The sequence below is a fragment of the Neolamprologus multifasciatus genome, chromosome 4, assembly GCF_963576455.1.
Source record: "Neolamprologus multifasciatus chromosome 4, fNeoMul1.2, whole genome shotgun sequence".
Lineage (NCBI taxonomy): Eukaryota > Metazoa > Chordata > Actinopteri > Cichliformes > Cichlidae > Neolamprologus > Neolamprologus multifasciatus.
In genome coordinates, this window is record NC_140442.1 from 5,114,779 (window position 1) to 5,141,731 (window position 26,953).

The window sequence follows — 26,953 nt, forward strand, 5'->3', positions numbered from 1 at the left end:
GCAAGAGAGCGCGTCGTGAGTCAACACTGGTACTTTGTGCGTGCGTGTGGTGGAGCAGCAGGGCTATATCTGTGTATGAGAACCTCTTTAATCCTGGTTACGCCACGATGTCGGCTATGCCTGACTGAATATTGATCCCTCCATTGAACCATTGCAGGCCCCTGCTCACACACCACGGCGAGGAAACAGGGGCGTGCGTACAGCCGGTCAGTCACACTGCGGTGCTTTCAGTGCTGCAGCTGCATCCCAATCGTAAATTCATACCAACCTATAAAAACGTCCAGGACACAAAACAGACAACACAGGGAGCCGTAATGGATGAAAGGCTGTTTTATAAGTGTGTTCAGTGACAGGTCCACTTCACAGATAAGAAGGATCCATCTGTGTGTGTGGTCACAGCAGGGCAGCTCTACTACTCTACACTGTGGGTTCCTCTCAGTCAGGGAGTGACAAGGTGGCAGCGTGCTGAAAGAATTTATGGCGTATTACTGATACGGCATTCATCATAGCAGCGGTGAAAGGCAAGCATATGCGTTTAAGGGGGTGGGGGGGTGCAAGGGGTGGCTTTAGAGCCTCACAAGTGATCTATTTTAATCATATTTATTCATGACTATCCCGTTATACATAATCCATTACTATTCCTGTTCAACTGTATCCTCTGCTGTTTCGCAGTGCCGCTCATTTCTTCGCCTCCTCCCCTTTCTCTTGTAAAACTGTGGAGAAAAAGAGAAATTTAAATCAGCACGAGGGGCCAGCAGATCATCCTGTTTAAAGTCATCTGTGGCTCGGAAACTTTCTCTGACAAATACAATAAGGTGATTTATATTTAGCGCAGGAAAAGGAATTCTGCTTTCGCCTGAACAACAGCTCAGGCGAAAGGGGTTGAGGGGATGGAGATTTGTCACGGTGAGCTTTATTGAAGCCTGCCAGGGAGAGACTTGCCCTGACTTCAGGTCGTGCTTTAGCTTTGAAACGACATTGTTGTGGGAAGTGAAAACCGCATCGACATACCTCGAACCTCCAGAGTGCACTCCACCTCGTCTTCCCCGAGGTCGTTGACGGCCCTGCAGGAGTATCTGCCCCCGTCGAACAGGCTCGGCTTGCGGATGTTCAGAGTCAACACTCCCTGGTTGTTTTGCATCAGAAACTTGGGGTCTTCACCGATGATCATTCTGTTCTTCATCCAAATGATCTTTGGCTAAGGCACAGTAGGATGTTGGAGGAGCAAGCAAATTTGGTGGGATGCAGGAAAGGAGGGGAGAAGGGTGTGTGAGTGTGGGAGGGGGGGGGAGATAACACAGCGAGGGATGTCAGGAGGGTAGGAGAGAGCAGAGGGAGGAGGGTAGGAGGTGAAATTAGGTCAACGTTTCGCCTTGACAAATCTTTGCCGATTTTGTGTGATTAAAAAAAAATACATGCGCTAAAAGATCTAGCTGCTCCACCTCTTGTTCTAGCTTCCTACATAAAAATACATTCCTGCAGCAAAGGCATCAAAATCCTCTCTGACTGTTCACACGCTCACTGCTTGACACTCAAAACCTGTAAAAAACACAAAGCAGGAAAACTGTGGCAAATCCTTGCAGTGCAGCTATCACAGGCCAATCCAGGTAAAGTCCACACACGATGGTGCTGTAGTGTGTAGTGTAGTCATTTGCAACAAACAGCTGGGGGTTACCTTTTGTGCATTTATTTATGACAGCCATGACTTTTTTTTTTGTCTTAACACAACCACACTAGGACACATTGTGCTCACTTTATTTCACATTTATTTCACTCTTCACACATGAACCAGGAAGCACACTTCTCTATATTTTATCTTTAGGTTTTCTAGATATGTTTGAATCTGTGAGCCGCACACAAACTACCATCAAAATTCACATGCTGATTGGTGTCTAAATACCTTGTTCCTTGGTTTATAAACCCATTTTTAAACCGATTTTTAAAAATTATTTTATATCTTAAAAATATAAAAAGACAAATAATTAAGAGCAGAAGGATAAACGCCTTGGGTTGTAAATGAACTCCAATCGAATGCCCAAAAAACGACATCACTGACACACACCCAGTGTTGGGGAGTAACGGAATACATGTACCGCCGTTACGTATTTAAAATAGAAAATATGAGTAACTGTATTCCGTTACAGTTACCGTTTAAAAAGGTGGTATTTAGAATACAGTTACTTTGTTGAAATAAATGGATTACACGGCGGTACTTCCCTGTTTCATATTGTGGCGGGTCAGGACTGTTTGGGTTTTGTTTGACAGCTACGTTCTGTTGTTACAGGCGGCAGCGTTACGGTTGCCATGGTTACGGGGTGACGCTCTCTCTCTGCGTGTTTCCTGGGTGAGAGAGCGCCTGTTGTTGTTGTTGTGCTAAGCTAATAGGCAGAATGCTACAGGTATAGCTCTAAAGAATGTAGCATCATGGGCAGTGTAGTCCGTGCTGCAGGGAGAATGGACTGCCATACACGTTATGTGTCTGTGAGCGAGGGAGGGAGAAAAAGGAAAAGTACGAGCTGTCATCGAGCAAAAACGGGAGCTGGAAGCATGTAAATATAATAATAACCACTGCAGCCAAGAAGAGAGCCTGACGAGCCCAGTTGTAAGTAAGCTATTAAGACTCGACTGTACACCGTGTTCGTGTTTTCCTCCAAAAACAATAAGTTCTGTTGGAGCAGCCTTTCAACGCCTCTCTCTGTCTCTCGCTAGCAAAGTTGACCCAGACAACAAAGTAAAGCTAGTTTTCGGCTATGAGCCCGACACAGAACCCACCGTATTAGCCAGAGGTCCCTTTACTACGGTTCGGAGTCGCGGACCTTCAGTAACAGTAATACATCACAGCAATAGTACATTCATGTAGTTGTAAACAGCATGATAATATATTAAGTAATCCAAAGTATTCAGAATACGTTACTCTCATTGAGTAACGTAACGGAATACGTTACAGAATACATTTCGGGGCATGTATTCTGTATTCTGTAATGGAATACATTTTAAAAGTAACCTTCCCAACACTGCACACACCTGTAAAAAGTAAAGTTCGGATACCTTGGGGTTGCCACGAACGGCACAGGAGATGGCGGCACTGTATCCTGCAATGACACTTCTGTCCACCAGGGGAGCTGTGAATTTAGGACAGCGGCTCACGTCTATCTCTTTGTAGGGTGAAGGGTTGTAACCCAAACCTGGACATGGAGTGAAGACGTTGAGACACGCACACACTCACACTGCTTGATGTGTAATAATAACAGTGGCTGCTATGAAGCCAACACAGATATAATGAAACATAATCGAAGTCAACATAGATGAAAATAAAGTACATTTATCCATAAATAAATCAACACGTCCTCCAGCAGACTGGAGCATAAAAGCTAACGCTGACTCCCCAAAGGTTTATGTCCTGTGCTTTCCGGCTCTTTCTATGATGAACGTGCGACTGAAATAATACCGAATTTGCTTCCTTGTATCAATAATGGATATTCAACAAATTTACCCATTGATGGGTTAAGAGGAAATTCAAATAATTCTGAGAATTTTCTGAAGAATATGATGAAAAGACAGATGAAGGCCATGTAGCTGCAAAGGCTTACATAGTGTAGTGGATGAAAGATGTTTTCATTTCGGTGGGACATGTCTCCGTTTAAAAGACGCCAAGCTAGTTTGTAGCACGCTGTATGTGTAACACACAGACTGAAATGCATAATTATTAACCTTCAGTTGTCACTGTCCACTATTTTGGGAATGTTTTGTCTGTAATATCCACGCCGCATCCTCTCACACAAGCAACTGTTCTCAACTGGCTTTTAAGTTATCGAGGCAGGAAGCTGACTTTTTGTTTTACGCTCAGGTCAGGTGGGCACCGCGATCAACAACCCTCCAAATTTTATAGGCCAGACTGATGCTTGGAACACAAAAGAGATTGGCTGGTGGGCTGCCAAGTTTTCTGGGAGAGTAAGCAAATGCAACAACACAAAAACAGTAGCAGCATTTGGCTGGTGGCAGGTGTTAATTTCCCAGCCTGGTTGCTTTCATAATATGCGGCCAATATTAAATGGTATTTAACACTCTGTCAAAGAATATTTCTGTTAAGCGTAATCAGTGTGAATTAATTTCGCTTTAAACCATGTTCAAGCAATTAATCACAGCCGATAATTAATCATAGGTAGTTCTAATGTCGTTACTGCGTTCTACAGCGAAAATAATACGAGGCTGCGTTTTATTTAGCGTAGCTTCTGCTTTTCACTACTGTACCCTTTACAAACCACAATGCTCACTTTATCTTTCAATTGAATACAATGTGGTCTACCGCTCAGCATGCGTTAGATGTTGCTCAGCATCAAAAGCAATACTATCGTGTTACAGAGAGCAGAGCTCTGCGGGGATTTCATTACCTGTTTTGGTAATGACAGCGGTGTTCTTGCTGATGCCAGGCTCATCGCTGAGGCCACAGATGTTTTCGCTGAACGCTCGAAAGGAATACTCGTTCCCCATGACCAGGTCAGACACAGTGCAGCTGGGCCTGCGGTTGTGCTCGTAGACCGTGAACCACTCCTGATGTGTGAGAGAGAAGGAGAGGTTCAAAGAGGCTTATAGCTGAGGTGGAGCTCTATATGCTGAAGAATCTCCAGTGCCCAACATCTATGTTCTTCTAGGCCGCCTTCCCGTCGATTCGTTCGACGTAACGACCACGGTAGCGTACGACGGCTTTGCAGCTATCGGACAAATCTTCAAGCAGCCACTGCTGGCAGCATGGTTGTAAAAATAGAGCAATAGTTTAGTTAGCATGAGTAAAACTGGATCTCCCTACTCCAAAAGAAACACTTATGTGAGTCATGAAACATAAAAAGCTCTGAAATCAGGACTTCAGAGCTGCTTTAATCACTCAGGGATGGTTGATGAGACAATTTTTATTTCCCACCACCAACAATCAGGAGCAATGAGTACAAATACACCAACTCTGATTTTTTTTATCCAAAGAAAAAGATAAGACAGAGCAAACATGCATCACCTTTTAAGCTGATAGAGCAAACATGTTGGCACACTTTCCGTACAAATGATCTTGTTAATTTGGCACTATAGTTTATAGCTGATGACTGTATGCTACTGTCTTTTAGATCTGTGTTTGAACTTTAGAAAGATGCAGTCAGATGCAGTCAGGTTGAAAAGAAAGTACACCCGTGTTAAGTCTTTATTCCTTAGCTAGTATTAACATATATTGTATTTGTTTTAAATGTGATGTGGGCAGCACGGTGGCACGGTGGTTAGCACTGTTGCCGCACAGCAAGAAGGTCCTGAGCTCAATTCCAACATCAGGCCGGGGTCTTTCTGTGTGGAGTTTGCATGTTCTCCCCGTGTTTGCGTGGGTTCCCTCCGGGTACTCCGGCTTCCTCCCACCGTCCAAAGACATGCAGCTTGTGGGGATAGGTTAATTGGATAATCCAAATTGTCACTAGGTATGAATGTGAGTGCGAATGGTTGTCTGTCCCTGTGAGTTAGCCCTGCGACAGACTGGCGACCTGTCCAGGGTGTACCCTGCCTCTCGCCCTATGACAGCTGGGATAGGCTCCAGCGCCCCCCGCGACCCTGAAAAGGATAAGCGGAAGCAAATGGATGGATGGATACTTATGTCGTATGTGTATGGATTTCATTCAGGTTTAAGTTTGGGCTGATTTGCTGGTGTGCTTACCTCAGTTTGGGCCAAGCTTTAGCTCACAGAGCAGAAAGCCTCACGTGTGTCTCTAGAATACTTTGACATGTAGAGGAGTTCACGGTAGATACAAAGATTGCAAGGTGCCCAAAACCCGTGGCTGCTAAACAAGCTCAAATCATCACACCTCCACCGCCGTGCAGACAGTTGCTATGAAGTTTTTGCCAAAGATCTCTGCTTTGGTCTTTCTGCCTAAAGAACATTGTTACAGAGGTCTTGTGATTTTTGCAGGTGTGACTTTGCAAAGCTAAATCATGCTGCCATGTTCTTTTTAAAAGAGAAGGGACGCTCATATCTTTTTCTAATCAAACTGTCATTACTTTAGCATTTAACATGCTAAAGTTGGGTTTTTTGCACATTCTCTGAGCATTGCACATTCTGACTTTGGAGTCAATTTTCTAGGAAGCCAGAGTGGGAATGCCGTGTGGAGATGACATGTTTTTCACTTTCTCACTTCAAAGCCTCAGAACACCTTCCCAGATTGATAGGCAGCAAATATTGTTTCTTTAACACGATAGCTGATGTCTTTGCATCTCGGCAATGTATCTACACACCTGAACGCTCCAGACTAGCTTTAACAGGAGTGCTCTCACTTATCGACTATCAGTTAATTAAATGCATTTGATTATATGCACTTGTCTTTCGCTTTCCCTTTTATTTCCTGTCGACACAGTAAGGGTGTACTTACTTTTTCTGCACACTGCTTCTGCATTTTGACTTCGTTTTTATTAAATAAATAATGGCAGGGTGTAATATTTCATATGTAATTTTACCCAATTTTAACACCTTCCAAGGATCTTTATTATGTGCTGATTGACAAACTGATTAGAATTAGAATTAGACACTGAAAAAGAAATCAGCTGTCAATTAGAATTGACAGTTGATTTCTTTTTTTACCATGACTGTAGTGTAAAGTGGGCTTTTACATTAAATTGATGCTTTTTTTTAACATAAAACTTGAGTTAGTTCAACATAGAAGTTGAAAAGTGAGCTCTGGAAGTGATCCAGAAGTGCACATGAGGCGACCCTGATGGGCGAAATGGGTCAAATTTAAATCAGGTGCAGTTTTTGTTTCTGTAGTTACAGAAAGTTTAAGCTTACATTTTTTTTACATTCTGTTTATTTTCTGATGATCAGACACACACGAGACAGTGTGTGATCGTTCCAAATGTATTCTGCAGCAGCTAATGTCAACAAAAGATTGCAACATCCCAAAGGAGGACTGATCTTCATGGAGCGTGCCTGGCTGTTTAACATTTAGCAAACCACAATATAGAAAATGTCAGGCCAAAACAATTAAATCTAATCCCAGTGACATTAAAAACAAAACACAGAAGAATTTGGTTCAACTTGTACTTGGATGCTTAATTTAAAAGACACTGTTGCTCCAGAGTTGCATGCCTCCAGCACTATTATTAGCGAATTACCTTGCTTGACAAACCCTCTCAGTACCACCTGTACACTCTGTCATGCATACCTTAGTCTTCTTGTCAGCTTTCTGAATGGTGTAGCCAATAATCTCGCAGTTGCCGTCATCTTTAGGCGGCTTCCACTCCAGCGCAGCATTGAAGCCCCAGATATCTGTGACATGCACGGCGATGGGAGGACCCGGCTTTTCTGGTGGGATTGTGAGAAGTGGCAGAGTCGAGATACAGGTGGAGGATTTTGTGTGAAACTATGAACAAGACAGGTTCATTAAACTGCACAGCTCAAGGGTGGTGAAAAAAATGTTCCACGCATGCATAGCTGGCTGAGATAACTCTCTTCTTTGCCTAGACATAGATGTTGGCGAGGCTTTTAGAGGCTGAGAGAGGGAGAAATGTACAAACAGATATGGAGCAGGGAAGTCCCAGTGAGAGAAAGAAATCAACACTTGCAGCCGTAGAGATTTGACAGATTAGACAGATTAGAAAGATTGACAGATTAGCAGAGCAAAAGACAATAGGATCAAGGGAAGGCGGTGATAGCTGCATACATAACTAGAAAAACGGTTGGCATAGACGTAACAAAGAAGAAGTATGCCTCGATAACAAAGCAGAGAAATGCAGTGTATTTATCACTGATCCTTCTCTGTGGCCTTCACCAAACACAGTGCAGTAAAGAAAACAGTGCAACATAGTAGTGTGTGTCTCATTAATCTTGCTGTGAACACTCTTTTCTTTCGGAGTACAGTACAAACTGTGAGCACTGCTTCTGTTTTCCCCCTTTAATCCCTCCTGTACTGTCTTCTGCTAAACGAGTACAGTGACAGACCAACTGAGGAGGGGGTGGATCAGAGCCTCTCATTATTAGCTCAACCTTCTCAGCAGAGGAAGTGACAGAATAGCCCTCAAAATCCAAACCTAATCCAAGTCTATAAGCAAATAATCTCAGCAGAGCCCCACCAAATAATCCACCCAGAACCCTGACCCGCGGAGACGAGCAGTAAGCTGGGGAATGAGCTGGCGGCCACAGAGGCAGGAGCCAGGCTTATAAGAGAGTGAGAGAGAGAGGACTGAGCACTTTGATGATTTGCTACTTTGAGTCACAGATCCTTCAGAGTATGAAATAAGGAATTATCATCAAATTTGACAAAAAAAGACTCTTGACATGTCACAGATTCAAGCTCGAACCATCATCCCATTTCAAAAAGGTTATTAATCGCGCACTTTGTGAATTACGTGCAATGTTCTGATCTTAATGAGAGAACATGAGGTGCGAGTTTACATCCTTTAGGTGAAGCTTAGATGGTGTTGCCATGGTGAAGGGACTGACCTACAACCTGGATGTGTATGTCAGCGCTGTCTGACATGTTTTCAATCTGAACAGACAGCGTGTACTTTCCAGAGTGGGCCCTCTCGGCAGAGCGAATAAAGAGGATGGTGTCAACTTCACTGGTACGAGTTCCCACTGTGCGGTCCTCCATGGGAACACCGTCTTTATACCAGGTCACAACAGGACGAGGCTTTCCCTGTAATTAAAGGAAAGGAAAGGAAATGATTGCAAATATTTCAAGGGATACAGTCTTTCCAAAAATCGGGCACAACCCTTATAGCAAAAGAAGATCATAATTTCCATCGTGTCAGACAGTATGTCTCTATTGTCCCATGAGACCATTCTCCCCCGCTAAGCATTTATTTTAAAATACTGAGGCAGCAAAAGAAGCAGGAAGACTTCAGCACAGAACAGAGGAATCATCACTGTCAACAAACCTGATGTTACCCACATAGCAAAATCGGTATGGCCCAGATCTGGCCCACACAATGTGCTTACACATGGCCCACATACCGCAAAGAATGACAGCCCTTTGGTGGGCCAGATGTGGCCCACGCATGGCCAGCAATGTGTCCACAAGTGGCCCAGAACAGTTTCAGCTCTGGCCCCAGATGTCAGCCTAACGTGTACCTTAATCAAGCCATGTAATAACAACGTGCATAATAGTTCGAAGTAACATGACAAAACTCTGTTCAGACAGTGAATGGACTGATTCTTATATAGCGCTTGTCTACTCTCCCAGATTACTCAAACACGCCACACTCACTTTCTCTAAACTGAGTAATAATGGATTGGATTTATATAGCGCTTTTCAAGGCACCCAAAGCGCTTTACAACGCCATTATTCATTCACTCTCACATTCACACACTGGTGGAGGCAGCTACAGTTGTAGCCACAGCTGCCCTGGGGCAGACTGACAGAAGCGATGGCGCAATATGGCAGCCAACACCAGTAGGCGGCAGGGTTAAGTGTCTTGCCCAAGGACACAACGACCAGGACAGAGAGCCCAGGAATCGAACCAGCAACCTTCTGGTTGCATACACGCTTCCCAACCCCCCGAGCCACAATCGTAGGAGTGCTTTCTAACTACATTCATACATATTCACAGTTGACATGCAGACTGGAAGAGCCAGGGATCGAACCACTAACCTTGTGATCAATAGGTGAACTGCTCTACCTCCTGAGCCACAGCCACTCTGTAGTAAACATGAGTGTACACTCGCAAACCTGTCAAAACCTGCATTTGAAATGTTGGCTACTATACCAGTGTTGCAACATGGCATTTGGCTCTTCTAACTAAAATAGGAAAATAGGAACATAAATAGTGCCGTCATTGCCAGACCTGGCCCACATCTAGTTGACATACACCCTGCCAAAGCAGCTTGCAGATACAGAGATACACAGCCTGCCCAAAGATAGAGATATGTCACTGAAGTAAATCTGAATAAAGATTTGTTGGCAGAGAATCGCAACAAGTAGTAGTGTTTCTTAGCAGCTATTTGACCATAAAGGCCTGATTCGCAGTCTCCGCTGAACAGCTGACGTAGAGATGTGTCTGCTACTGGAACTCTGTGTAGCATTTATCTGGTCTGTAATCTGAGGTGCTGTTAACTTGCGATTTCTGAGGCTGATTACTCAGATGAATTTATCCTCAGCAGCAGAGGTGACTTTTGGTCTTCCTTTCTTGGGGTTGTCCTCATGTACGCCAGTTTCGTCGTAGCTCTTGATGGTTTCTGTGACTGCACTTGGGGACACATTCAAAGTCAAATTTCCCAGACAGACTGACCTTCAGTTCTTAAAGTAATGATGGACTGTCATCTCTCTTTACTTAGCTGATTGGTTCTCGCCATAATATGAATTCGAACACTTGTCAAATAGAGCTATCAGCTGTGTACCAACCTGACTTATGCACAACACAACTGATGATCCCAACCCCATTAAGAAAACAACAAATTCCACAAATAAACCCTGACAAGGCCCATCTGTGAAGTGAAAACCATTTCAGGTGACTGCATCATGAAGGTCACAGAGAGAAGGCCAAGGGTTTGCAGCGCTGTCAACAAAGCAAAGGGGGGCTACTTTCAGGAATTGAAAATATAAAACATATTTAGAGTTATTTATCATTTTTTTCTTTGGTGCATAATTCCATATATCTTGCTTCATACATTTAATGTTTTCATTTAATACCTACAATGTAAAAAGTAGTAAAAGAAAAAAAACATTAAATGAGAAGGTGTCCAAGCGTTTGACTGGCAGCGTATCAGAATAACTAACTCTTTGCCATTATTTCATCTGACCTCAATCCGGGGGCCCACCTAAACCAATGCTTTGGTTAATCTGTTGAAAATGAAACAACTGACTTGATTATTCACTAAAAATGTCCTTACTGGTAAATTGATCTTTTGATTAACAATAAATTGATCTTATAGAATATTAAAAAAAAAAAAAAATCAAACTTTTTCACATAAAATATTTTATTAAACATGTCACCGATAACTTCAGTTATGGCCTGATATTACATCAGTGTAAAAACAGCCGCGGGAACACACTCAGTCCAGCTCGTGGATGAGATGACAGAACAGTCGGTGCTCTTTTTTCCCAGGAGAACACTATGTAGCCACGTTCTCTGTCTCAGAGCAGGCTTTTCATCTGCTTCTTCAAAAGGAAACCGAGCTATGGCTCGCTTTCTTCTTGTCTATTTTTATTTAGAACAATGGTTTACCCTTTACAGCTTATGGTTAGATTCTTTTTCACCACTGCCATAATTTGCAAGTTGCTGTCAAAAGCTGTAACGCTCCCTGTGTCTTTAGAACTCTTGTTCCCCTGTTACTACCAACATTAGCACGTCGGATTTAGATTCCAGAAGAGGACGATGTGTTTTCAAGTAGCAGCCATGGGGAAATAAGGGCTTGGCTGTTTTTTCTTCAAATGACCACTCCAGGATTCACTTAAAACATCTACAATGTGCAGTGGGATTGAGCTTGGGTAAGCTTTGATACAAATGTTACCCCATTTTTAGATCTTTAGATGCCCCGGTGCATGATATAGCCATTTGTTAAAGATAACTGAAAAAAGCACGTTTAAAGTTAAGGTAATGTGGTGTTTACAGATGGCCCCAAACACCAGAAATGTGAACCAATAACTTTGGCTGGGGATTGCTTGACTAGCTAATCATGTTTTTCTGCCATCTTTAGGTGAAATTGCATTTTCTAGTGGAAATAAATTTAGAATAGCAACTAGTAAAGATTTGAATTTATGTCTTTTTAAATCGTTTTCAACAGTTAGTCATTATGTTTTCTGTCCAACCTCACGGTTTTGCTCACAGCTCATATTTCAAAGCTCATGACTGATTTTGACTCCTTCTGTATTTTTAGAGTCTATAAATATTCCATAGGCAGTCGAGTGGAGGTATGTGTGATGTGAAAGCCTGATTTGCAGTGGGTGCAAAACAGTTCTTTAATCTACTCTCTGACCACTTTACCAAAGCTAGATAAAAAATATTTTTATGTGTCATGTGGATATTCTGCCTTTACTCTCCTTTAATTAAATATTAGACATGGGGTACTGACACTTTGTTCAAAGTTAAAGTGTATAAACTATCACCACTAGGCTTCAGTAGAGTTTTTACCCCTCAAAAATTGTTAGTGGCTCTCAGGGCGTTCTCAGGGGGTTGGTAGGCGTATCTGCAGAGATGGGCAGTAACGCGTTACTTGTAATGCGTTACTGTAATCCGATTACTTTTTTCAAGTAACGAGTAAAGTAAGGGATTACTATTGCAAAAACTGTAATTAGATTACCGTTACTTTCCCGTATGAACGCTGCGTTACTGCGTTACTAAAACCGTGATTTTTTGCGAGAATGTCTCATGACAGTGACGTAAGCGAGTGCGACGTTCGTGACAACAGCTGTGTGCAGATCAACAATGGATCATATATCGAGTGCAGAGAGAGTATGAGCGTGCAGCGTTTAAAGCGTGGAAGTACTGACCTTACTTTGAGTTTGATTCCATAAAAAGTGACAAAAACATTAGTGTCCGTTGTGCGTGGGAAGAAAACTTCTTTTTACAGCGAAAAAAACCCTAAACTTCCAAGCAAGCACCGAGTAGCTACCACGTAATGGGAAACTCACAGAGAAACTCGCGGATTCTTCCACTGACCGCTGCGGCACACCTGCACCAGGGTAAACCTCCGCCCACCCCACTCCTGCTTTACAGGTGAAAATAGAGCAACAGGACCGCTAGTCTTTGACTTTATTTATTTTCTGCTGTGTTTTACTTGCATCTATTTGAAAGACTGAGTGTTAACACAAAAAAATATTTTATTTTATGTGCTGGAATGTGCAGAAAATAAGTTTAAATGTTAAACAAATTTCTTCCAGTCAGAGAATGTTGCATATAATTTAATTTTTGCTTGATGCATAAAGTTAAAAGATTAAAACTAATAAAACAAGTTTTAAAAAGAGACTTTTCCATTTGATTACATTTTGTATGATGGATTATGCAGAAAAAGTAGAATTGGGCTGAAAGATCTATCGCTTTATCACCTATTCAGGTTGTAAATCGTGTTTTTAAAAAGTAACTAAGTAATTAATTACTTTTGAAAATAAGTAATCAGTAAAGTAATGGGATTACTTTTTTGGGGGAAGTAATCAGTAATTAGTTACTGATTACTTTTTTCAAGTAACTTGACCAACACTGCGTATCTGTAACCGGAAGGTTGCCGGTTCGTTCCCCGGGCTCTCTGTCCTGGTCGTTGTGTCCTTGGGCAAGACACTTCACCTACCGCCTACTGGTGTTGGCCAGAGGGCCGATGGCGCGATATGGCAGCCTCGCTTCTGTCAGTCTGCCCAAGGGCAGCTGTGGCTATAACCGTAGCTGCCTCCACCAGTGTGTGAATGAATAATGGCATTGAAAAGCGCTTTGGGTGCCTTGAAAAGCGCTATATAAATCCAATCCATTATTATTATTATTATTATTCTGGAGGCTTTAAAACTCCTCCTGAAGTGAAGCTCACTTCTGTGTGATGACAGCGATACTGGGGGGGAGTTGTTGAGGACATCCTGAACTTTTCTTTTGGTAAGTGCTGCTGTTTTTGCCACTGTTAGCTGCTGTTAGTGTGTTAGTAAAAATTTCTTTAAAGTGGATCTACAATTGTTGAACTTAGTGGGGACTAAGACTGATCATAAGAGGGGAAAGTGTGAATTCTAGAACACTTCCATGATGTTAGCTTATAACCACCTGTTGTTGTTGTTGTTGAGGGTCACATTTAATGACAATAACTAATTGCAGACATATTTGGAATAAATAAGATGGTTTTGCACAAACTCTGACTTCAGTTTGGGAGATGAGGTTTGAGGTAAAGAGAAAAAGCATGATATTTTAACCAGATGCTGATTGTGTTGTCTCTTTCCTTCACGTTTTGCATCTTTGGTGATGAGAACCCCGTCTTAGGTGATAAAACATACTGTAGGTACGATCCTTCATATCTTGAGTCTGCCGTGAATAAAAGTTGCCCTGACAGCAAAAGAGTTCTCTTCTCCACCGCCTTTGATGTACCACATATGCAGCTGGTCTCAAGCCACACATATAAAACACAATTAAGCAGAACAGCAGCGTCCATCTCAGGTGCTATGGCAGGGCAACGTGATAGCTTTCACAAAGCAGTGCCTGCTCCTATGTATTTTTAATGGATTATTTAAGTTTATTACATATAATTTTATTAGATTGCATCAATTTGTTGAAAGGCATAATTATACATCACATTAATGAATGTATATTAATGAGTACAATATCCTTTTTTTCTATTAAATGAACTCAAAATACCTCAAAAAACTTTAAGGCATCTGACCAGAATTTTAGCCTTGAGCTGTATTTTGGCTGTTATTCCTTTAACATAATCTCATTCTCCTCAACCCTCACTGTCTACTCATATATCCCCCCACTTACTCTGATTCAAAATCAAAAATCAATCATTAAACTTTATGAGAAAATGAGCCGTATTTGCTTTCACTCCATATTTTTTCATGGTCATCTGTCCCTCACCTTTGGTGACTCGGAGCACATGCCAAATGTAGGACTCCAATAAGCAGGCGGAAGGTAACAAAAGCAAACCTTTTATTTATATTTATGTGTTTGACAAAGAAATCCAAAAGCAGAGCAAATTGCACACGTAAAACTTAAACGAATCCATAAACTTTAAGGGAAAGAACAAAGACTGAGGCGAAGGACACGACTACTTCTACACAAGAGGGGAAAAGTGGAAACAGGAGGGTAACAAGACACAACTGAACCAAATCTATACAATGAGACAGAAGGTTCTTAGTAAAACTAAATGTAAGACCAAAGAGACGAAAAAAATACCAAATGAGTAACAATAATTGCAACAAAGAAAACACAGAGACACGAGTGAAGGTAACAGATGGGAGAAGACGCAGAATGAGACAGAGGAAGCACTGAGGGGACCATAAAAACAAACTAGAACTAGAATCAAAACCTAAATAATAAACAGAAATAAAAACATACAAAAAACTCAAAATGCTGGAACCACCCAGAGAACCCACTCCACAGTTTGAGAACCACTGTTCTAATATTCGTATATTTCTTAATATTTACTATGATTGTTTACATTTCTGTTTTTTGTTTGCTTTTGTATTTTGACGAGGAAATATGTGTCGTTCGCACGAGGAGTGAGACTGGTCTGTTTACAGTTGTTTACTGCCTGTGACTGCACCTTGTTCCTTTACATTTTATGCAGTTAAACAATAAACAAACAAACAAACAAAAACACAAGAGCACCTTGTATTGTCCACTCTTTTTTCCCGATATTGCAAATGAAGTGTAAATGCTAAAACTCTAAAACCAGACTCACCTGGAAGGGGATGACCAAGTTCACCTTCTCGCCCACCTGCGTGATGAATTTGGTTCTCAGACGGCGAGGCAGGCGTATCTTTGGATTTTCTGGTTGGTGGACACAGAGAAGCAAAAGTTAACTTTGTGAAAGAGTGGGTGGTGTGGGTGCGTATAGATATGTAAAATGTAAAACATGTCGAGCTTTTAGGTTTTGTGTATGTTCCTTTGCGTGGTTACAGTAGAAATTAATGACTTATTGGTTAAAAATCTCCGATATTTGCAGTAAATTTATAGTAGCTAAATAATTTTTTCCCCTCTAATTGATCCTAAATGGCTGCTGAACATGATGTCTAACCCTGAATACACTAAATATTTCTAATGCTGTTAAACAAATGTGTTCATTAAATGCTGCGTTTGATTAAAGCTTGCTTCTGACCCACGATCTCTCGGATAGTGACGGCTTGGGAGAGAACGGCAGGAGGACTGTGGCCGGCAATGTTGACTGCGATCACTCTGAATAGCATTTTCTCCCCCACTGGGAGTCCCTTCACCCTGTAATGGATATTTCCCACCGGTTCCTCATTAGCCCGCACCCACTGGTCACCTAAAAGCAATAGTAGGAATAGTGAAGAAACAGATCAGAAAAGCAGGATTCGTGTGTAACTTTGAGATTAATGCTGAGAAATTAATCACGTATAAATATTGCTTACCAGTGAACAGGCAGATATACAAATAACACTAAAACACACACACAGGCACATTGGCACATCTTATACCTACTAATCTTAAAAACTCACATACAGTTTGTAAATAGCTGAATGATGATTGCTATTACAGTAGGCAGAAAGTTGGACAGTTTTCTATGGCGCACATTAATCCAGCCTCAGGTGGCCTTTTCTGAGGGGGTCACAAGCTAGTTTACTCCTACAGCCTGGATAAATGAGAAGGTTGCATTAGGAAGGGCATCTGGTGCAAAATCTGTGCCAAATCAAACATGTGGATGTGTGTGCTGTATGTGCTTTGCTCATGTTTTTTTGTTTGTTTGTTTTAAGAAGGATTTGTCATGTCACTCATTGATTACTTTAACCGAAGGAATAACCATGACCATTACAGTTCCTGTAATAAAAGAACTTTTAGGCAGAGAGGTTTAGCAAATGATCAGTCGTTCTCTTTGTATGAAGAATTTTTGGGTTGCCAGGATTTGAAGAATCTCATTTGCATGATTGATTTCTAATGTGTCTAAATTCCAGTGTTACTGTAATCACATTACATTTTTCAGTAATGCAGTACGAACTGAAGAAGCTTCTCAGATGAGAGGTGAAACGTCTTCAAGCAACTTAAAGAAGTCCCAACGCTTTTCTTTTCAAGCTCCTTACACTTCTTCCTACACTTGTGCTGCGTTCAGCTGATTTTTTTTTCTGTGCAGTGATATGGATATTTTTTTTTTCATCGGACAAAAGAAACTCCAGGACATAAACAACTATATTATACTCCAAAACTTTGGCTCTTTGCGAGCATCTACTCAAACAGCATGCTAACATAAAGCTAGCCAAGAGTGACGATAAAGCTCAGCAGACAGCTAGCAAAAGCAGCAAGGAGTCAGGCTTGTAGCCTCCATTTCTCTCTGTTTGTGCCATGTAGTACATTATGTGCACTATGAGTTGACTTGTAAAGGAAATTAATTTCAACAGGGTAATGTTGTGTTAAATCCAACATATTAAACTTTCCAGTTTCAGGAAATAACATTTCTAATGGTTGACTGTGATCATCCCACTATCTTCTGCCTGCCATGCCTCTGGCTATACATAATTCATGTATATACACAAAACACAACAGATGCAAATATCACTGTTAGCATTTAGATTGTAACGATTATCTAACCTGCTTAAAATTGTTTAGAGGCCCCTTCCTTTCTGTTGCATAGACCACTGAGCGTGACGAGTGTTTCACACGTGTAGAGCATGTCATGCAGCCTTGATTGAGAGCCGGAAAACAGTCATAAATGGTAAATGGCCTGTATTTGTATAGCGCTTTTACTAGTCCCTAAGGACCCCAAAGCACTTTACACAACCAGTCATTCACCCATTCACACACACATTCACACACTGGTGATGGCAAGCTACATTGTAGCCACAGCCACCCTGGGGCGCACTGACAGAGGCGAGGCTGCCGGACACTGGCGCCACCGGGCCCTCTGACCACCACCAGTAGGCAACGGGTGAAGAATCTTGCCCAAGGACACAACGACCGAGACTGTCCAAGCCGGGGCTCGAACCGGCAACCTTCCGATTACATACACTATTCATACACTCAGAATAGCAGGTTTAAGTATGAATTCCTCTTGCTAGCTAACTCAAAGGTGCATAAATATATATTAACCCACAATTACCTAATTTGTAAAGTTCTGACATTTATCTAATGTCGTTAGTTATAGCTTACAAATCCAAAATAAAGCCTTAGTATAAAGTGATATCCATTTTGGTTATTCTTACTTCCTTCTTTGCAGTATTCAATGATGTAGCCATCGATGCCACCTGCTCCGATTCTCTCTGGAGGACGCCACTTGAGTGCACAGGTAGAGTCTGTCACATCGTCTACTGTGAGACGAGTGGGCTCACTGGTGGGGGCTGAGAGAGACAAGAGCTAATTAATACGTTAATACGGGGTATAATGGGATGGGAAGGTAGGTTAAGCTGCTTCAAAATGAGCATTGTGTGAAAAGCCTCTGTTAATTAACCATTTTCCTAATGACAAATGGCAACGCACCAATGGGCATGAAGGGCTTTGAGCTTGCACTGGGCTGAGAGATGCCAATGCCGTTGACTGCAAACACTCTCATCTCGTAGAGTACACCTTCAATCATCTTCTTAGCCTCGTATGTGGTGGACTCGTAAACATCAAAGTTGAGCTTCGTCCATCTGGGCGAGCCTATCTTCTTCCTCTCCATCAGGTACCCTCGAGGAAGCAGGATCAACATACGGTGAAGTCGTTAAAAACAGCTCCGCGTCAGTTCGAACAAAATAATGCAACGTAATAAACAAAATGGAATTTAAACTCCTCTTTTCTCCTGGGAGGAAGACATCAGGTGTGAACGTTAGACGCTGCATGTTTCAGGGGTACCTTTAACGGCAACTCCACCGTCAAAGGCGGGAGGGTCCCATGTGATGATGGCAGAGTCCTCGCCAACTGATGCGCACTTGACGTTCTCGGGAGGGTTCGGCACATCTGGAGAGGCAGGTTACAGTTGGAAATTGAAAGCATGGAGAGATGAAACACAGAGAGAAATGGGAGCGTTTGAGGTTTTTGATGTAGTACAGTACGTACGACGACATGCAGATGTGATTTGGGGAGTCGACACCAAATGCGCTGGTAACAAACGAAAGACGTTACATTTTTATTACCTCTATATAGACATTGCCACTTTGTAGAATAAATTACATAAGTGGTGATTACAAATCATGTTAGAGCAAGCTATTCTGTGTGTTTTATGACTCTTAAAAACTATTAATCAAATGTTTCTATGTCCCTTATTTAAGTAATTTCATCCACTGCTCACCCTAAAATCCATCTTAGACTAGAGACTAGATCATTATTATTTATTATATAAATTATGTCTTGGTCATTCTTAGTTCTATTAAGAGACAGACAAATTCCTTACAGTATGTATTTTAATGAAAAACAATATCTGAGGTGAAAGTCTAAAAACGTTTTTTAATATGTTAATTGTTCTGGGTAGAAGCTGCAAAGACACTGGACCTAAAATTCAGATGATGTGAGTTTTTAAAAGATGGCACCACTGGTGAAAATTATGGATTTTCTTTTTTCTTTTTTTTACCATGACCCAGTCTCAAACTCTGAGGAACTATTGCCCTCAGTCAGACAGAAGTAATAGAAAGGGATCGAGGAAAGAAAAAGGCAAAAGTAAGAAACAGCCACTGACCCACAACTCTAACAAAGAGATCCGCCTTGTCCTCGCCGACAGGGTTAGTCACCGTGATGGAGTATTGGCCCTCGTCCGCTTTCTCCGCCCCCTCTATTACAAAGCTGCACACGTTCGGCTCTGACTCCACGTAGACCCGTCCCTCAGCCTCGGACAACACCTACCACACAGGGCAGCGCAGAGTGAGAGACAGAACAAAAGGAGATTGCTGAAGAGGACGGTGTCGCATGACGACAGCCACCACAAAGACAGGTGATTCAACCGTCCCACTCTAGTGTTGCTTCATTCTTCTTTTGTGCTGTTTAATGACTAACCGTAGGTACTCCGATTGACGCAGAACATATAAAATATCTGACGCGTTTGTGATGCGAGGTGAAGGATGAGAGCCATTTCTTTCTCACTTGGTCTCCTTTCATCCAGCACACAGTGGGGGCCGGCTCTCCTGTGATCTGAACGTCCAGGCGAAGTTTGTTTCCAGCCACCACCGTGATGTTGTTGTTGCCGCCGGAGCTACCGGTGTCCAGGAAGATCTTGGGAGGGTCTTTCATTGTGACCAGATGAAGACAGGAAGAAAAAGACCATTTAGGTTAGAACAATGATGTTGGTTCTTTTTTTGTTTTTTATATTTGAGATTCAAGGTGTCTCAAAGGTGGCACAAAGACTAAATTTACTGTTTTTTTTTATTCTATATATGGTCTTTTTGGACTCTGGCCAAAAAACACTAGAGGGATTTGGGGGTTTTACATTTGGAGCAGCATCATACTATACTGCCTAAAGCCAAACAAGCAAGTTGGGGCTTTTGTCTACTCGATGGCTTTCCAGAGCTGTGAGCATTTTCAACTTTCACATTCTTCAATTCGTTATATATTTTTAAATTGTTTCATAGAAGACCCTTTTGTGTTGCATTTTATGAAAAGATCCCACAATTTTGAGAACAAAACAGAGAGCAAAGAGCAACTTAACAGCAGCTAAAAGCAGTTTGTTGTGATTTAACTTCACATCTTTCTGCAGGGATGTATAAATGAACTCCAGGGTACGTGTGTAAACTGTAGGGTGTTGTTGCAGGTGGAACAAAGTGCACTACAGACATACCTAAGCATCAGTCTGAGTGTGGTTAAATAAAAAAGGAAGTGCAATTTCACCAGTATTGTTCAGTTTTATGATTAAGAAATTCTGCTGAAGTAAATGTGTCAATAAAACATCTGTCACTATGTCTAAAATTACAGAAAATGCTCCCCCTCATGGACCCATTATAAACAAATATAAGTTGCTATAGTAGAATGCTTCTGTGTTTTAATTGTTTTTGTTTACCTCTTACTTTATTATTTTGGCATAGTATGAGTAACAATAGCAGAGTTCCCTTATCAGTAGGAAAAACTGTAAAGTTAAGTTAAGTTCAGTGACAGGTTTTCAGTCCCTCCATCGTCTTATGGCTCAGGGAGGGACATTATAAGTGCAGCAACCAGAGCTAAGCTCCAAACAAAACCTGCTCACCAGTATCTTCAGCCTTTGTTGCATTTTTCATTTGTCCATTGACTGACAAAATCAAGAATTTGCTGTAAGGTTCAGACTCATTCGTCATCATATATGACCTTTGTTCTCCAAAACAAGGAGAGAAAGTTACTTCTTTCTCTTCTTGTTTTGAAATTAGAGCAAAGTGAACACAGCATAGACTCACTGTCCTGTTTTGAGGTACAAATGTGGCCTCGTGCAATGGGACACCACTAGGGATGGGTACCGGTATCCGGTGCCATGATGGCACCGGTTCTGACATAAACGGTAGTAACCAGACCGAAAAGCAGCGCACATTTCGGTGCTTTATTTCGGTGCTTTTTTTCCTGAACTGTGATATACTTTCTTCTTCCTTAAATTTGTATTGGCGGTTGGCAAACAACTGAAAGGTGCATTACCGCCACCAACTGGTATGGAATGATACACTTTAGATTCTAGCCAATCATTTTAAGTTTCCGAGGCTAGTAGGCGGGTCCAGGTACGTAAGTTCTTTTAGAGCAGAGCTACAGATTAAAAATGCCCAAGGCGAAGCGGTCAAAAGTCTGGCTGTACTTCACAGCAAAATATGCAAACTCAGCAGCTGCAACAAGTGCTTTAAGGTGATACTGTGATACTGTGCAAAGGAGGTAACTCCTCAAATCTGATGAAACACCTGGCGACGCATAGCGGTTTTTTTTAAAGCTGAGAAATGCGCCGTATTTGATAGCTTGCTGCGAGACCTCACACTGTGCACATCTACTGCTTGTGGGTTGCCTGTTATCGGACCCGGAATTAGCAACATCCCCCAAAAACCCGAAGAGGAGAGTCCTGGCCCCTAGCCCTGCTAGTGTAGCAGAAATGATGACGGATGATGATGGCAGCAGCAGCCGTTCTTCTCTGCGTGAGTAGCTTAATGTTGTTCGTGTGTAATTTACGTTGAGTAGGCTAACCACGTTATTACATTAATGTATGTAAGGTGAACAGCAAACACCATCATAGCTACATGCGGCTGTCTTCTTGTTTGATGGCAGATACTCCCTTCACCCTGGCCAAAAAGGCTTAAATGACCAAAGAAAAAGTGGAAAACAGCTAAACATGAGAGGTTTTTGGACAAAGTTTGTGTTTTTTCCATTGTTTAAGCACTGCTTCCAGCCAAGAGTGATACCATATATGCCCTATAGCTGCAGAAAAGGCTAACATTGTTATCTTTTTACAAAAAAACAGCTGAACATGAGAGGTTTTTGGACCAATTTTGTGCTTTCCATTCTTTAAGCACCGGTTTGAGCACCGTTTAAGCACCGGCACCGTTTCAAAAGTACTGGTTTGGCACCGGTATCGGATAAAACCTAAACGATACCCATCCCTAGACACCACTATTTTGGTATCATGTGAGCTTGCTTGGTATCTCTGGAAACAACATGCAGACACACTGTCATGATTGTTTATCGATATTTTTCAGCTAATTCATTTTTCTGATGGTTTGTTTAGCAGTCTTACATATTGCACCTTTAAGGATATTTAATGCAAGTATTCCCATAATTATGTATGAAGTAACTTTATTTTAGGCCAGTTACTGTAGCTCTCTTATAATCACAACCTCTGTAGCTAACTGTTGATGAGTTTGTATAACACAAAAAACACAACATGCACACAAACATTACATTTTTTGATGACTATATGAAGACTAGAGATAGCCCAGATAACTGTCACCCAGTCTATTTATATTACCAAAGCATATAATAATGTCTGCGCTAAAAAAACTGAAATGAAATCCTTGATGTGCTTCTGGGGTAGAGGAAAACCTGACATAGAATCTGTCCCACAAACTAGGGCTGGGCGATATGACCCAAAATTTATATCTCGATATATTTTACCTGGACGGCGATATAAGATATATATCTCGATTTTTTTTTTTAAGCCATAAAGTAAGAACCAAAAGAGAGTTCTTAGTCAAAGCTGTATCCCAGATGTCACACAGGCACTTTTATTAACATAGAGCATAGATGTACATAAAATTTACTCAAAAATAAATTATGAGCATTTATTAAATAATAATGTTGCATAAATAAAAGAAAACAATGTTGTTTTTGTGCATAACAAAAAGCTCACAATTGTGCAGTCAAAATGTAAACTAAAAGATGCAGAGCATAGTAACAAAGACAGATTTCACAGCTGCTCTGTTCCCAACTTCTACTGTGTGACTGACAGCATTGAGTTTGAAATCCTCTTCGTAACCACGCCTCTTAACAGGTGCCATTTATGGTCCTTATACACAGTAGGGTAATATTACGTTGAAGCACAGTACGTATCACTCCGCGAGGCTCCTCGGTAGCCGTAATGCTCTGACAATCCATCATCCGGTGCAGCACCGTAACTTACCAAAGTCGTACTAAAACATTTTTGACAGATTGCTGAGCGCTGTGTACCACATAAAATCGGTTCGCAGCCATCAAGCACAACCAGAATTCATACATAAGGCGCGCTGTCAACTTTTGAGAAAATGAAAGGATTTTAGGCTGTGCAGCGCCTCTGGGCTGCATGGCGTTAGCGTGGTTAGCTCGTTAGCGTGGTTAGCTAGCTAACACGTTGACGCTGGGGAGGAGGGGGAGTTGTGTTCAGTCAAGGAGGAGGCGAGGCCGAGTAATGTTGCGTAAAGACAAAAGTGGACGAAAGAGAGACAAACTTGCGGCTCCACAAGTATAGTTATAACTCAACATAGACTATATCGATATAAAGGATATTGTCACATCTTATATCTCGTATAAAAATATATCGATATTTTTTAAAAACTCGATATATCGCCCAGCTCTACCACGAACCATAACGTACGGTTAGGCATCAATCAATACTGTTACACTTGTTACACTAACAATAAATAATCAACTATTTGATTTTTAAAAGGGCACAAGGACATTTAACCATTTCTCTGTTCAGAGGGTCACACAGTGGCATCTTATATGATATTTGCTATATTTTCTCAACAGCTGATTAGCTCAATAATTTAAGAGTTCACTTGTCAATTTTTATTTTATTTTATTTAATTTAATAAACAATTTTTCTTGAATATAATGGGTGTTGACACAACATTTTGATGTCTACTTTCATTTTTAAACCAAATTTCATGTTAGGTATATTTTAGACCTCTAATTGACAGAAGATTCACAGCTGAAGGAAACCTAGTGGCATCCAGTTTTACACAAACATTACAATGATGTCAGCACATTCACATATCTCTAACATTTACTGTCATACACGACAGTATAAAGTAGGAATTTTGTCTTTTAAAAAAAGCACCTACCTTCTCGTGGAACATATTCAATTTTGATCTCTGCGGGGAAAAATTTAACAGATCAGGAAGATTCAAATTTGCAACTTATAGGTTGAATTCAGAAGAACCGCTCAATATTTGGATTTTTACGTCGCTCTCACCCAGGAAGTTCAGTTTTGCTGAGAGAGAAAGTGCGTAGCCATCAGGGACGAAGGTATAATCTCCCGCGTCTGAAGCCTTCACGTCATCGATCGTCAGCTTGTGGATCCTGGGGACATGTCGCCAGATGTTACCAAGGAGACAGCAGTTGTTATGACCCGCATTTATGCAAAGGACAGTTGCCCTAGCAACATACTTCAAGAGACAATATCGCAGAGTGAGAAAGCTACTAAATGGCTTTCACCTTGTGTGACCGCTGTCACCTTGGCAAATCTCCTTCCGTAGGCCGCTCTGATGGAGGGCTTACTGAGAGAAAACCCAGACCCTTGGGGTCTGTTTGTTGTTTGTGTGTGACCATGTGCGAGTGTTTGAGGGAGCGTGTGTAAGTGTTTAGAGGTTAGAGCTTTACAGATTGCAGCCTATCCCCAAAAAATGGGTCAAACAACTAAGAAAGCCCTCTGGTAATAGTTTTCCAAGCCATGTAGCAAACTGTTTATTGTCATAGCTATATGATTTTGTGAGCCTGGGTGTGTGTGTGTTTGCTGTTGTCATAATGCGTGCAGCTGTGCATGATAGGTAGCCGAGCTGGAAACAACAGTTTTATCACAGCAGGACATTAACCCACTGGAGTCTGATAGCGATACCTTCCAATGTGTGAAATTTTGATGCGATCGCTGGCCTCGACTTCGACACCATCCTTGAACCATTTTCCCGTCACGTTTTCATCAGACACCTCACACTTGAATACAGCTTGCTCAGATGCCTTCACTGTCAGGTCGGCTATGCTCTGTAGAACCTCCAGCTCCTTATCTGCACCACAAAGATCAATCAAAAGTTTAATTAATAAAAAAAAAGCCTAATTAATTAAGTGTATCCGTGCAAAATTAGTGCAAATACAATGTTACAGTTTTGCGCTTGAGTATTACAACTTCCTGGATTTTATTTGTGTGTTCCCATTTCCAATCTTAGTGCTGAGTTACATTAACTACCCATTAGAAACCTAATTATTACCAAGTATTTATAAAGTAACGTTGGATTTGGAGGAATTGCTTCCTCCCCCATTTTTTCTTTAAAAGAAAAAAAACTCTACTATGTACCTATGCTGGCATTGCTACAAACTAACAGCGACCTCCACAACCCAATGAAACCATTGCACAAATGTCAAAACTGCAGTTCTTGGTGTCCGGGGCTGGGCGCTCAGGTCATGTGCCAGCTCACTCCCGGTGGCTACTTGGCGGGGCCTGGCGCCTGCTGCTCGGTCAGGCCTCTTCCGGGGCGCGGGGGGCCCTCGGGCCTCCGGCCTCTGTGCCTGCGGCTCGGTTCACTCTGGCACAGCTGGCTGCCGGCGGAGCCGGCAGGCACGCCGGTGCAGCCCCCTCTAGCTTCTGCCCGGTGGCTACTGGGTGACCCCTCGTCTGGGGATCCTCAGCCCTTCCCATGAAGGTGGCACGGATGCCCCTCCGGTGGTCCTCCTTGGGCTCTTGCACTCTGGGGCCTCTGGATGTCTGGGGCCTGGATCTCCTCCATGCCTGCTTCATGCCCTGGGGGACGGGGCTATGGCTCTCTACATCCTCTAGCAGACCATTACATGGGGAAACCATTTGAATACAAGCGCGCCGATCCACACAGGTGTGCACATGGGTGTTCACTGTTCGTAGACTTAAATCACACCTTTCTTGGCTGCTACTTCAAAGCACATTGTGCGCTGTCTGTCCTGCGTGCTGCACAACAACATTCAATATTTAGTATTTACTGCTGTTTACACTTAGCTAGATTAATGCGATGGTGTTGTGTATAGTATGTTGCTTTGTTTTGTTTTTTTTGCTTGTTTTCTATTCTTTTTCTCTCAACAGGTGATCCCGGAGATATTTTTTCTTCCCCCCTTTCTCACTGTCCCTCTCCCCTTCTGTTTTTCTTTTCCTTCCTCTTTCTTTCTCCCTTTCCTATCCCTCACTCATGTCTGTCCCGTCTGTAACAACTGAAAATAAAATCAATAATAAAAACAAAGGTCGATCAAATGGACCAATACGGCAATGCCATGATGATCCATTTGGCAAAATAAATCCATTGGGTATCCTTGTTGGTCTTCAGACAACAATTCTGACGGCTAAAGAACCAAATGGGACAGGCAAAAAAAAAAAAAAAAAAAAAAAAAAAAAACTGCAGTTCTGTGAATGACCACTTGAGGCTAAAACTGAGACAGTCGCCACAAACTCCTATGTTAAGCTGCCTCTTGCACCGCAGGAATAAACATGATCGCAAAAACGTGTCTTTAGCCATTTTCCCCCTTTTATGCATTCTTTTTAGTACAACTAATCCATCCATACATTTTGTAAACCATTTCAGAGACACCCCAAAACCGCTTTTCTGGTCATCTTTTATCTGAAAGAACCCATCCTACTCGGATTCCCTAACCACATTCATTCATTTCATTTCATTTCATTTATTTGTTCATTTCAGGCACAACAAAAATACATATATTGAACATAAAGTGCACAAAACAAAAAACAAAAATTACCTGAAAAGGAGTGGGATGAAGAAAACTTATTAAATCCCACCCCTATACTCACTCATCAACAAAAAACAATAAGCTTCCCACAGCTACGCCCATCGTTGCAACCAAACAAACCATCAACAGCCCCGGACACATGCAAGCATCTCAACGGCAGCTCGCAACAACAATTAGAACCATCATAACTGAATACAGAATATATATTAATTATAAATTGCGTTACCACAGGTAACAGGCAATAATAATTACATAGTGACAAACACACATACATATA

At 41.8% G+C, this 26,953-nt stretch overlaps 1 protein-coding gene across 1 annotated transcript in view; it reads right to left on the reverse strand.

The window, feature by feature from the left end:
• Window positions 1–312: 312 nt before the first annotated feature.
• The window catches only part of mybpc2a (myosin binding protein Ca), a 77,014-nt gene continuing 50,373 nt past the window's right edge, over window positions 313–26,953 (reverse strand). The window contains exons 13-28 of the mRNA XM_085156801.1: window positions 24,812–24,977; window positions 24,170–24,276; window positions 24,039–24,068; window positions 19,651–19,790; window positions 19,250–19,409; window positions 18,430–18,534; window positions 18,076–18,264; window positions 17,802–17,936; window positions 15,746–15,913; window positions 15,329–15,417; window positions 8,462–8,657; window positions 7,185–7,324; window positions 4,392–4,551; window positions 3,049–3,185; window positions 1,012–1,198; window positions 313–713 (exon numbers count right to left, since the gene is read on the reverse strand). Coding sequence (XP_085012927.1) covers window positions 679–713; window positions 1,012–1,198; window positions 3,049–3,185; window positions 4,392–4,551; window positions 7,185–7,324; window positions 8,462–8,657; window positions 15,329–15,417; window positions 15,746–15,913; window positions 17,802–17,936; window positions 18,076–18,264; window positions 18,430–18,534; window positions 19,250–19,409; window positions 19,651–19,790; window positions 24,039–24,068; window positions 24,170–24,276; window positions 24,812–24,977 — 2,144 coding nt within the window. The 3' untranslated portion in view covers window positions 313–678. The remainder of the gene's footprint in view (window positions 714–1,011; window positions 1,199–3,048; window positions 3,186–4,391; window positions 4,552–7,184; window positions 7,325–8,461; window positions 8,658–15,328; window positions 15,418–15,745; window positions 15,914–17,801; window positions 17,937–18,075; window positions 18,265–18,429; window positions 18,535–19,249; window positions 19,410–19,650; window positions 19,791–24,038; window positions 24,069–24,169; window positions 24,277–24,811; window positions 24,978–26,953) is intronic.